General features: G+C 39.7%; 1 protein-coding gene across 2 annotated transcripts in view; it reads right to left on the reverse strand.

Moving 5' to 3' along the window:
• KCNU1 (potassium calcium-activated channel subfamily U member 1) overlaps positions 1–13433 on the reverse strand; it is a 152212-nt gene that overhangs the window by 58549 nt on the left and 80230 nt on the right. For both annotated transcript variants that reach the window (XM_045460866.1, XM_045460859.1), the window contains one exon: positions 13162–13276. In XM_045460866.1, coding sequence (XP_045316822.1) covers positions 13162–13276 — 115 coding nt within the window. The remainder of the gene's footprint in view (positions 1–13161; positions 13277–13433) is intronic.

Genomic DNA, 13433 nt, shown 5'->3' on the forward strand with positions numbered 1-13433 from the left:
CTGAGCAAATCACACCCTCTCTTCCTATAATCAGAAACTGGGATACTGGGAATCTTGTGACCTAGTTTATAGTATCAGAGCTGGGATGCGGCTTGAGGACAGGAGTAGCCAGATTCTGCAGAACAGGGATACAGAAGGCTTCTGTGCAGAGAATGAAGCCCACGACCCATTGGGGGTGCAGCTGGAGAGCACTGGCGCAGGGCACACAGGTTCCAACTTATTGGCTCCAGTCTCAATGGAAAACATGCAGTGCTTTCTCCCTTACAGTTTTGCTGTTCTGTGATTCCTTATTAGGTATTCTTTTTGTCTTTCTTTAGTTTAAAATAATTTCTGTTATTTGCAAGCGATTGGACACTAATTACAATGTTTATTTTTCACTGATTCAGCTTTATAAAAGACCACATGAGAGACACACTTTGGTTTGAAAGGACTTCATTCCTTGTAATGGGAAGCCACATTTTTATTGGATATGAATCAAATACAAAGCCCTTTGTAGCTTGGTAATCCAGAGTATTTTGAGTTGAGTTTTGGAGTGCCCTTAGAACAGAGTGGGATTTTCTTAGATAAATATGAGAAGGGAATCACATTCTAGGAATATGCACAGGTCCACGGCAGGAAAAGGAGAATGGTGCATATTTGGAGAAATGGGAAAATATAATACTGTTTGAGCCCAAAGGAGTTTTCTGAGAGGCAGGGACCTTAGGATGAAGGGTATTATTAAGGATTCTGATCTCATTCCTAAAGGTATTGACAAACCACTGAAAGGAAACAGTACTGTAAAATTTTCATGTTTGATACCTCATTCTAAGTGCAATAGAGGAATGGACGAGGAAGGACAAGAGGAAATGGAAGGAGACAGGGTGAACCAACATTTTCACCAGTGGTCCAGGGAAAGAAGATGGTGGCTTGGGTTGGGATGAGGATTGGAGATGGAAAGGGTGGAGAGACTTAAAATATTTTTAGGAGTTAAACAGAGAAAATGAGACAAATGATTGACTCCAGGACAGAAACCTATCTCCCAACTTCCTGACCTGTTCCTCTTACCTCTCACCAGGGTTGCCAGCCCAGACGTTGGCTACTGATAGATCTAGATTGGTTCACTGTTGGTTTTACTGTTTGTTTTGCCTTTGTTTTTGCCTACCTTAGAGTGTGTTCCTGAGTGCAGTGAAGAGACGCAGGTTATAAATCAGGCACTTGGGGAAAGTATTAATTTTAGAATTGTTTGCCCATTTGGTACAGTGAAATTCGTTCCAGAATTGTTACTTTTCCTCCTTCTCCAATTCTTATTACTTCTTTTCAACTTCAGTGCTCCCATCAATGATGTCTCGCCTTGTACACTGTGATTCTCAGAGTGAAAACAAGCCAGCCAGGGGTGGTATGAGAGTCACGGGTTGGGATACAGTTTGAAGAGGCCTCCCATCCCCTGAAAATTTTATTCTGTGTCCACATACATACAGCCACACTCCTGGGAATCACTGTTTTTATCTCTTCTCTCATCTTCTGTTATTTCCAGGCTTAGAAAAACATTACAATGAGATCCAGTGGTTAAAACAGTAAGATGAGGAAGAGTAAAGGGCGAGTACAAGAAGGAAAAAGAGCTGGTGACAGATGCCCAGATCTGGAGGTGGAGCTGAGAATATCTGGCTAAAGAGTGAGAGACTGATGGGTTAGGAATGGTGTTCCGTTACTTCTACTGCCCTAACAAGGGAAATGTTCCAAGTGGGCAGGTAGGTTATGAAAGTCCCTCTGGAAGGAGGAATATAATCAGGGATGACAGAGATAATCTACTTATGTGGATTGTAAAAATGTTTCTCATGTGCTCTTCCTCCTGGTCCCAAATAACCTTTAAGATTTAGAGTCACCTAACATAGGCCCGTGACTTTGAAAAACAGATGAATGTAAACTCACCTAAGATGGTTTTTGCCTCTTTTGTTGAATAATATGTTCACCTTTCCCTCCTATAAATTAACTGTTTGAAAAAAAAAAAAAAAAGACAGCTAGAATCCATATAAAGAGGTCAGAAACTTTTGCCATTGGGTTCATTGATTTTTTTTTTTTCCCTACCTCAGAGTTTGTTCCTGGGTGAGCTTAAGGGATGCAGATGAAAATCAATGGCTTGGGGTGGGGTGTGGGTGCTGAGAGTTGTTCCTGGAAGACTGAACTCATAGGCCAAGCAGATACTTGACCTGACTCTACAAATCCTTCCCAGTTATCTTCTCCCTCTGAGCCATCTCTAAGTATCTTAAAACTGGTTTCTGGTGTTGATCCACAAAATGGATTTCTCAAGGATTAAAACAGAAATAAAGTGAGAAAAAAAGGAAACATATCACCCACGGTCCTGGCAGCTCAATACCTACATGGTGAGCAAAAACTGAAATCAGGGACATTTAATTTAGAAAGGCCCAAGAATATTTGGACCTACCCTACAAACAGTGGAAAGCCAGGCACTAGGCTTGGCTGACTGTAAAATCTCACAGACTATTTCACTGGCAGCAAATCTAGCTAATCAGTATGAAAATGCTTTTCATAAAATATTATTTTAAGCACTGGAAATATTAATGTGTTCTTACTTGTGGTAAATGCAAATATAAAAGTCTTAAACATAATAATCCTATCAATCAGTCAATAAAGACTGTGAACATTTTTATGTTGTTAGACCATCTACATTGTTCTCAGTTACTAAGACATACCTATGGTTTGAGATGCTACCCTAAATCAAAGTCTGTAACGTCTGCCACTCCCCATTTCTGGCTTCTCTAGATCTTCCTGTAAATATGTATACATGTAATGTATGTATACATAGGTATGTATGAAGTATAAACGTATAAAGTAAATCATATGTATATATATATGCACAGACATACGTGATTTACTTTATTGATTGATTCTCATATAGCAACCCCAGAATCTTCCCCCAAAGAGTAATTTATCCACAATGTAGGCACAAGCAATTCTAAAAAATATGTATTAAAAATTTTTTCCATTATCTAAACTGAACATTTTACTGGAAGTTTGAGACTGAAAATGGCAGCTTCTCTCATACTTATAAATTGCTTTATGATTTTTTTTAACCAGCTTTTCCCCACTGGTACCTTAAACACAGATGAGATAAAATAATACCTACACTTCATTATGAGGAAACCAGAAAGCAGAGAGGCAGCAGCCTGTATGGGTTGAAAACAGCCTCCAGGCGAGGGCTAAGCCTTGCCTGATGGACAGAGGCTCCTGAGGCAGAGAAGGCCCAGCCGCCCAGCCTGTCAAGGGCCAGCCTAGCACCCTATGCCATCTCGTCTGAGGGCAGAGCTGTGTTCCCAACATGATCCTGGGAGTGGAGGAAACTCTGGGTTTTACAATAAACATAAGGGGTTGTTTCTTGTCTTTACTAAAGGATTCTCCACAGAAGTATGTATAATAATCTATTCATTTAGAACATAAAACAGAATAACATTTAGGGGAAAAAAAAGTATGTCATTTCCACATGTTTTAAGCAATATGACTATTGCTTAAAGACAGATGGGCTTATAAATAAAAACAAGAATGGTGGCTACTCGGCTTTTCTCGGGGCTTTGAGAACGGAGTGGGTTTTCAAGGAGCCAAGTTATTTAGTTTACGTTTTAGCATTATCTGCAGCGATATTTCAGAGTGAAATAAGTAAAATATCTGTTCCTTTTCACTTGGCAGCAGCAAAGATCTCAGGGAAAAAAAATAAATAAGAAATATGCAATCCCCATGGTGTAATCCCAGGGTATGGAAACTCACTTCTCTTAAATACCTCCCTCTGGCATAATTGACTTTTCATATGCATTTTAATAATGGCATTTCAGCAGGTTGCAAGGGAATTTTTTTTTTCTTCTGTTGTTGTTGTTGTAAATTATGGTTTGGAAAAAAAGTGTTATAAATCTAATTACATTTTCACTTATATTAACAAGTCAGCACAATCTTCCAGCATGTTTACCAAGCAATTCCAATATTTACAGCTGACCTAATTGGTTGTGGGGTAGAAGCAATGAACAGTATTTTATTGTCCTGAGAGCTGCGCATGTGCTGAAGACAGCTGCTGAGGCCTACGGCTACCCAGCGACCCTGAAGTTTTGCCTGCCTCGTGTTTGCTTTGCCATCGTTGTCAATTAGCTGAACAGAACAGGATGCGGGGAGGGAAAGGGAAGTGGGTCTCAGTGTAGGGAGAGGAGGAGTTTGGTAAAGATGCCTTTTTTCAATCCTCTCTTGACAAGAAAGATTTTCCAATTATTTGGGGACTGTTACAGACTCAAAATGAAACTGTTGTTGGCAAGTTTGGGTGAAAAGTTATAAATAACTGCATTAAAGTCGACAATGTGTTAGGTAAACATCTTTGACACTTGCTGAGTTGAGGACAATCATGGCCCCGCCCTTGACTTTCACTGTCTAAGCCACCGTGGTCTTTAGGAGCCCAGCACGGGACTAACATAGGCTGGAACTCTTATAGTCTTAGGTCTTTGGGGAAAGGGTTAAAAAAAGTAATTGTTCCACCTAGGCAAAGACCATATCGCTTCATGGGGAGACAGGGACTGGGTCTTCCTCTATTACTAAAGGTGAGTTCTGCAGCAGCTTTATCACCCCTCAGATTTAAATTGAAATGACATTTATCTCTAAGTCCTCTGTCTTTCCTACTCATACAACTGGTGGTAACACAAATGAAGAATGCTAATAAGTTTTTAGCAGAAAGCTTCTTTGAGGTGAGTCTCCAGTATGTGGGTTCAATTATTCTGTGGGACAGTCATGTCTCCTGTGTCCTGATAATTGCTAACATTTATTGAGTGTTTTACTCTTGCCTAGGAACCTGGCGAAGAATCTTACACTTAGTCTTCTCATCAGCTCTGTGAGGTCGGTGCCACCTGTTTGACAGAAGAGGGGTCTGAGCCACAGTTCAGTAAGTGCCTTGCTCATGATCACAGAGCGTAGGAAATCACAGAGCTGAAGTCTCATTCTTGACAGTCCACTTCTGGCATGCCCACCTTACCCACGGGTCTGGTGGACTCCTGCTTTATCACTCCTGCTGCAACCTAAAAACTAAAATGCCATAGCACACAATAGGCTTTGATGCGTGATTTTAGATATACCTGAAAGGCCCTTATTGAAGGTCACCTAAAAACATATGTCCCCTTCTGGTTGATGCCTGAAATTCCCTAGTTAGGGAGATTTTCTTAGCTGAAATCCCTGATCCCTGATGAAAAAAAAAATCTACCTCTGGAAGGGCTAATATTTTTTTGAAAGTGATGTTTGGTTCAAATAGCAGATGTTGATGGGGATAGTAAGTACCTGGGAAATACAAATCCCAGAAAAGGATGGTGGTGAGTGTTAAGCAGAGAGCAAAGAATGCTGAATAAAAAGTCTGTAACCAGGGAGCCTGGGTGGCTCAGTCATTGAGCGTCTGACTTCGGTTCAGGTGGTGATCTAGTGATTTGTGGGTTCAAGCCCCATGATGGGCTCTGTGCTGACAGCTCAGAGCCTGGAGCCTGCTTTGGATTCTGTGTCTCCCTCTCTCTCTGCCCCTTCCCCACTCATGTTCTCTCTTTCTCAAAAATAAACATTAAAAATTTTTTTTAAAAAGTCTGTGACAATTTTTCCTAGAAACTATGTAAGTCACGTCTCTAGTCTTTGAATAGAGTTTTATACAGAAAACTAAGCTTCCCATAATCTTCACCTTGTGTTGTTGAGTTGGTCTTTTATATACGCCCTTAAACAAACAAGGTCTCATCTCTGTCTTTTAAGAGACTATAAATGACAAGAATGAAAACATGTAAAAACTACTTAATGCAAATAAATATATACACTCCATAAATAATCAGCTGTCCACTGTAATTTTTATTTCCATATTAACAAAGCTGCTTCCTTATCTTCCCACCCAGCTACATTGATGGAAATTTCCATACCCTCAAGTCCTAGAAGAATTTGACTTCATTTTTCTTAAGACCTGTCTACAGGTTAACAGAAAGGTTGAAAAAAGGCCTTTGTCCCTCCTTTATTACAGCCTCCTAAGCTAGTCAAATAGGGCAAAGAAGACAGGAATAATGGAAGGAATATGCTGAATTTTCCATGGTATTCCGCTGACATTTTTACAATGTTTATTTATTTTGAGAGACAGAAAGAGAGAGAGAATGAGCAGGGGAGGGGCAGAGAGGGAGAGAGAGAGAGAGGGTGAGAACCCCAAGCAGGTTATGTGCTGTCAGTGCAGAGCCCAACACAGGGCTCAATTTCACAAACTGAGAGATCATGACCTGAGCTGAAATCAAGAGTTATATGCTTAACTGACTGAGCCACCCACGCAACCTTATTTTTAAGTAATAGCAACAAAATATTGTTTGATAATCTGAATAATTCATTTATTTAATGAATACCTAATGAATTACTCATATATATATATACACACACATATATATACATATATATACAATGTATATATACATATATATACACACACATATATACATATACATATACTTACATATACATATATATATATATATATACACTTTTATAGTATTTTTGCTAGAGTCGTAGCACTTTGATTCTCAGAAATCCAATTTTTGGCTATAGGTACAAGGTAAGAACTAGAAGTTCTTTCCAAATTCTTATTCTTCTATTTACTAGCACCCTAACTCTTTCATTTATCTTTGGAATTCAGGCCCATTGTGCTTAAAAATTTCTACCTGTGTAGGTGCATGTCTATCTTTATCCCTATCCCCATACCTATCTATACCCCTAATCATGCATGATGCATTTGTATTACCATTTTCCTTGTATTTTCTACTGAGACTTGATGAAGATACGTATTGTATTCATGACTGACATACACCCCTGCTAGGGGTTCCGACATATTCAAATGCCATCAGTTGCAATGAGGAAGGCAACTTCAGAGGTTCTAGAATCTCCAAGAATGCAAACATAAGTGCTGTCTGGACTCAGAGAAAGGTAGATCAAATGCTGGCTTATACAGTATTAAGCACATGTGGATTTCTAGAACATGATTTGAAATCCTATAGTAAAGGCAAACTCAATATGCATATAGGAATGAAATAATCAAAGAACACTTTTGATTTACTAGTTATGGACTCCATTTTATTCAAATAAAGAAGTCTCTGATTATCTAGAGGGAAAGTCATTTCAAAAGCTTAATATGGAACGAAGAAAGAAAAGTACCCACTCCGGGCGCCTGGGTGGCTTAGTCGGCTAAGCTTCCAACTTCAGCTCAGGTTATGATCTCACAGTTTGTGAGTTCAAGCCCCGTATCTGGCTTGGCACTGGTGGAGCAGAGCCTGCTTGAGATTCTCTGTCTCTCTGTCTCCCTCTCTTTGCCCCTTCCCCACTTGTGTGCTCTCTCTTTCTCAAAAGAAAGAAAGAAAGAAAGAAAGAAAGAAAGAAAGAAAGAAAGAAAGAAAGAAAGAAAGAAAGAAATCCTATCGCTTAAAAAAAAAAAAGTTCCTGCTCAGACAATCTTATATGCTTAGTTTCTATAGAAATCTCAGGATGTGGAGACAGAAGAACCATGTGTGGTGATTTATATCCAATATTCTGACTCTGGAAAGACCCTGAAAACTGGTCCTCAGTAGGAGTTCAGTCATCACAGTCTACAGGATGGTGCTTCTCTTGCCTGGAGAATCTGGGGCACGGAATTCAATTAGGTGTGTAGAACTGAGAATAAAACGGAAGGAAGGATCCAGCTTCCTTGCCTAATTCTGTGTCGGAGGGTAGGGTGAGGGTGCATAGTATCTGGAAGTGAGTGATTAGATGGGCAAATGTCTCAGGAGTCATCGCTGAGAATAATTTATACAAGGGCTGGGAGTGAGTGTGCCGAAGAGAAACAATTTCTCCCAGTTAAATGGATTTCCCCATGTCCATATGGATGATGTGCCTCTGATACTAACAAGCTTCTGGCCTGGCAGATGATACAATGGCAGTTCTTCTGGATGCTCTGCAATTTGCTCAGAAACTAAAGACTGCCATGAAATCAACTATTCTGGAAGGAGCTGAGAAACAGCCAAAGAGAGCTGGAATTGCCACAGAAAAGAGTGTTCCAGAGGGGGAACAGTGAGGTATGGGCAGATATGGACACGGTAAAGTGACTGCACCAGAGGGAGTTCCTGTAGTATAGGTCTTCACTGAAAATCCTGATGATACACTCTGTTGAGCTGATGGGCTATGGATGGTGGGTGGTCCACAGTGAATGAAATTGTGGAAGGTCTGGAACTTCACACCCTCTCCCCCTGAATGTGAAAGGAATTGGTTGCAAAAGCATGAAAACCTAAGAGTCAGGGAAATAGTGGCAGAGGAGGACGGGGGAGCAGAACAACAACATGACCCATTTTGCACTTGCTCAATTTAGGCTCTCCATAAGAACTCAGCATGTTTTATCCCAATTATTTAGGTCCTAATAGTATCTCTATTTTGCAGATGAGGAAACTGAAGCATAAAAGCTAAAGAGAATGGTGATCCAGGGATCATGCCTGATATATGGACAATGCTCATGACCGATATCTGTGACACGCTTGACCTTTAAAGAGATAAGACTGGGTTGGATATTAAGAAAGAGAGAAAAAATGACAGACATGGTGTCCGGTCCTCTAAAAGCACATGGAGAGTATGAAGATGAAGTTGATACCATATTTACATATGATCTTAGTCACAGGTTTCACAAAGATATAGTGGGAAGGGAAATTATACAGGAAAGTTCAATATCTAGATTTCAATATAGTCTGTAGCAGTTGAATTAAAGCAGACCCAGAGGGAGGATTTCTAGGGAAGGGCTAATATACCCGAAGAAAACAAATCTTTTTTATAGGAAATGGTTTCTTCTCCTGACCCAGGTCTATCATAAACTGCCTAGAAATTTCTGCTTCCTCTTGTTCATTTGATTAGGTATCTGTCAATATGTACTTGAGTTTATAAACACCTATTTTTAAAAATACTGAATGACTTAGTGTGGTTATTGTGTTACTGGTCAGTCACAACATGATATGAAATAATTGTATCTAAATCTTCTCTTTGTAATACCTCATTAAATCAGTTTTACTGAAGAAGTGAATTTTGATAGGAGAGGCAGAGTAAATAACTCAGTAAATAACTATAGAACAGTAAAATGGGTAGAACTCTCTCAAGCTCACCCAAAATAGGGTAGCCAATAAAGAAATTGGAAGTGAGGGCAAAGGGGATCCAGGGGCAGTTGAAATGTATTTTTATTTATCATAAAGTTTTGCATAAGTCTCACTGGATCACCATGGAAAGAAAGAGGAAATATTCATCTTCACTCTCTCATGTTACATGAATCCCTTGATTTAACAACACAGAACTCAAGTGAATAGAGCTAGTGTTTGTTTACTTACTCAACAAATACACATTTAACTACCATCTATTAAATAGACTTTTGTGTGCTCATCTGAGAACCTAACTGCTATTTATAACATTGCTTATTCTATGGGAAGAGAAAGACCCCAGGGACACAATGAAATATTGGACTATAACTTTTGTATAAGTTAGGGCTGTCTGTATTGCTTCAGTACTAAGAATAGACGATGGTAGTTTCTCAACTTACTGGAAAACCCACCGGTGGGCTGAAGATTACATCTTTAAAAGCACCAAGCCATTGTCAGCAAAACTATAAATAATGTTATGCTGTTTGGGGTATGTGAATGTAGTACTATTAACACATCAAAAATGGATCACAAATAGCACACACCACACATTTTACATTTTCCCCCCAATCATAACTACTTAACTCTATTAAGCCATCAAATTTATTTTACTACTTGTTGTTACACAGAACATGTGTTTATCAATTTAATAGCTGGAGTTATCTTTGCCCTGCAAAAACAAACAAACAAACAAACAAACAAACAAACTAAAACAAAACAAAAACACACCCTATTTTATAGTACTAAGTGGGAGCAGGATCTGTCATTGATCCTATTAACACTGTACTTAAATCAACTGAGCTAACCAACTCCATTGATGAAATATCACAGAAATGTACCCACAAGTGGCACTTATGGATATAGAAGTATTTATCACTGTCTCACCAGCAGGACTCTGATTATTTTTTTAAAAATATGTAGCTCATGTGAACATATCTTGCTTTTCAATTAAGAGGTGCAGATGAATTAAGGATCATCTTTAAGAGATGATCTGGCTGGCTAACTTTCATGATCTCTGACCTTCTTTAGGAGATTTTAAAGCATATTCAGGGATTTCCTGGCCAGATATAGGGCTGAAAGGCCCAATCTATGAATGGACCATGCCATCTAGACCAATTCTCCTTTTAGATGTCTGCTTTGAATCACTTCCTTATTTACCATAGACAGTGCAGGTATTTAAGACAATGGAAAACATACCAATAAGTGATTTTTTTGTAACTGTACTAAAGAATAATGAGGAAAAGTCTGTCAAACTGAATGCCTACATTTACATTTAAGGATTTTCTATGGCTTTTTGTACCCATTACTTGCCAATCCTCTATTATCACAGAAGATGTGGAAAAGGATAAATGAGCACATGAGCATGGCTGAAGCACTTCATGTGTTATCCTCAATGTTGTCTTTAAAGTCTCAAAAGCAATTTTTAAATGTGAATTATGTTTTTGTAACAATTGCGCATTAACATAAACAGAACATGGGGTGCCTGGGTGTCTCAGTTGGTTAAGCGACTGACTTCGGCTCAGGTCATGATCTTTTGATTCGTGAGTTCGAGCTCCACGTTGGGATCTGTGCTGACAGCTCAGAGCCTAGAGCCTACTTTGGATTCTGTGTCTCCCTCTCTCTGTGCCCTCGCACTCTGTTTCCCTCTCTCTCTCAAAAATAAATAAACATTAAAAAAGACCATAATCATCACGTATACACAAATACACAGATGCACAACACCAATAGCCAAGAAAGTATTCTTGAGAAATTTGAGATGTTCTTTCATACAACATGCTAGCACACATTCTCACCTCTGGTCAGGCTAGCTGGCACATGGAAGGCTCTGGGTTTCCCCCATGCCTTGCCCATGTCATGACCTTCACACAAGTTGAGATGCCCATTCTCTCCTACTTTTCCAAATCCCACCTGCCACAGGAAACTTTCTGGAACAATCCATCCACTCCTCACTGACCTCTTCTTCCTTTGCTCTCCTGCCAGAATTATCTATGTAGCACTTCAAGGAGTACTGCTTTATTTGAACTCTGATTTATGTTACATAAATTCAACTTGTTTACCCAACTAGATTGCATGGGGGTTGAAACATCATTTCTGTATCTCCAAACACATCAAGCAGAGTGCCTACTTAGCACATAGAGGCACTTAATAAATCCCTATTTACCAACCATTTAAAAAGAAACTTGCAAACCTTAATTATAGTGAATAGCTGTTTTGTTGTCATTAAGAGTGTGAATTCCCGAAATTCCATAGCACTTTCCTCCACACAAAGTTCTTAATCCTTTCCACAGATTATCTCAGTTTCCTAATATACTGAAATAGAAGGCAAGGAAGGGCAGAAGCTATAATTCCTAGGCCTGTTATATTCCTCTTGGAAAATGTGGAAAATGCGCACACGAAGAGGTGGCACCTTTGATGGCTCAGACAGTGACACCTGCCTCACCTGTGGGAGTAGTAGGGTGAAAACCTCTGTTAACCAGACCCAGCTCTCCGGAATCCCCAGCTAAACAGAAGCATGGTTCTTTATATATTAAAAGAAGGAGGTGAGTGGGGCACCTGGGTGGCTCAGTCGGTTAAGCGTCCGACTTCGGCTCAGGTCATGATCTCACGGTCCGTGAGTTGGAGCCCCGCATCGGGCTCTGTGCTGACAGCTCAGAGCCTGGAGCCTGCTTCAGATTCTGTGTCTCCCTCTCTCTCTGACCCTCCCCCATTCATGCTCTGTCTCTCTCTGTCTCAAAAATAAATAAACATTAAAAAAATATATATATAAAAAGAAGGAGGTGAGTTATTTAAAATAACAAGATCAAGGATTTTATTTAAAAATCTACATCCTTGATAGGTTATACACTTACTACATATGCAGCCCAATTTTGTGCACCTTCCCAGGTATAGCACTTGATAATCACAATAAGGAACATCTGATGAGTACTTACTGTCAGCCAAGAATCAAAGAGCTTTAAATAACTAATCTCATTCAATTGTTACAAAACACGAAGTGTTTATGACTATCATACTCATTTAATATAGCAAAACTGAGATAACTAGACAGCCTTTGAACTCAACCCCAACCCTACCCCACACCCACATTATGTAATGCCAGTACATATTGACCACACTCTACTGTTAATACAGTATCTACCTGCAGATAATCACAATTCTCAATCATTAAAAATTTTTCCTAGTATAGTATAGGTACTAAATTGAAATGTTGCCAACATATTACAAAACTATTCACAATGAACTTTGAAGCAATAGAACTTTTAGATTAACCTTCTATTAAAAAAAAATTTAATGTTTATTTATTTATAAGACAGGGAGAGAGACAGAGTGCAAGCAGGGGAGGGGCAGAAAGAGAGGGAGACACAGAATCCACAGCAAGCTCCCGGCTCTGAGCTGCCAGCACAGAGCCCAACATTGGGGCTCAAACTCACAGACTGCGAGATCATGACCTGAACTAAAGTTGGACTCTTAACTGACAGCCACCCAGGTGCTCCATCAACCCTCTATTTAAAATCAACTGAACAGATCACCCTCCACTGCCAACCCTGCATTCTTGTTAATCAAGATTTTAATGCACTAAAGAACTGCAGGGAAAAAGAGAGGGGGAGAAAGAATTTCTTGACCCTATTTTGCCAATTCAAAAACAAAAGCAACCTCATCATCAGTTTGTTGGAAATAGGGGATGGATTAATAGTAGAAATTGGGAATAATTGAAATTTCACCCCAGTCCACCTGCCTAGGGTACCTGATCTGAGAGAACACTGGGCAATGACCTTTGGTTGTCACAAGTATAAATTTCTCTAAGCGATGTTGCAAGGAGGTATATTTTGTTTAGCTTAATGATATTGGGAGAAGCAGAGATGAATTCATGTAGGTGGGGAACAATTCCACTGGCCACTATCAGGGCTGATAAAGCCAATATTCTGGTTTACATCACATTGGTATTGCCCAAGGATCCTCGGAAAACGAGAGGGAATCGGTTCTCTGAGGCTCTTACCTGGTGGCGAAGCTCACGTTGCTCATCAGTCTTGCCTGTCTGAATGGCAAATCATCACTCTGTGTAGAATCAGAGAATTCCCTCATGCTGCCTCTCCTTACCAGAAGTGTTGTCCCTGCAAGAGCACAGCAATCTTAATGAGCCAGTCTATCTTTCTGCAAGGCATTTTTGAACCACTGCTACTGCCTGAGACATTTCTAGGCCCCCGACTAGGGAGAGAGTAGAGATCCTTAGCCACAGACTAATTCTAAGAGGATGGATTATAGAAATCT

The sequence above is a fragment of the Leopardus geoffroyi genome, chromosome B1 (genome assembly GCF_018350155.1).
Source record: "Leopardus geoffroyi isolate Oge1 chromosome B1, O.geoffroyi_Oge1_pat1.0, whole genome shotgun sequence".
In the NCBI taxonomy this organism is placed as follows: Eukaryota; Metazoa; Chordata; class Mammalia; order Carnivora; family Felidae; genus Leopardus; species Leopardus geoffroyi.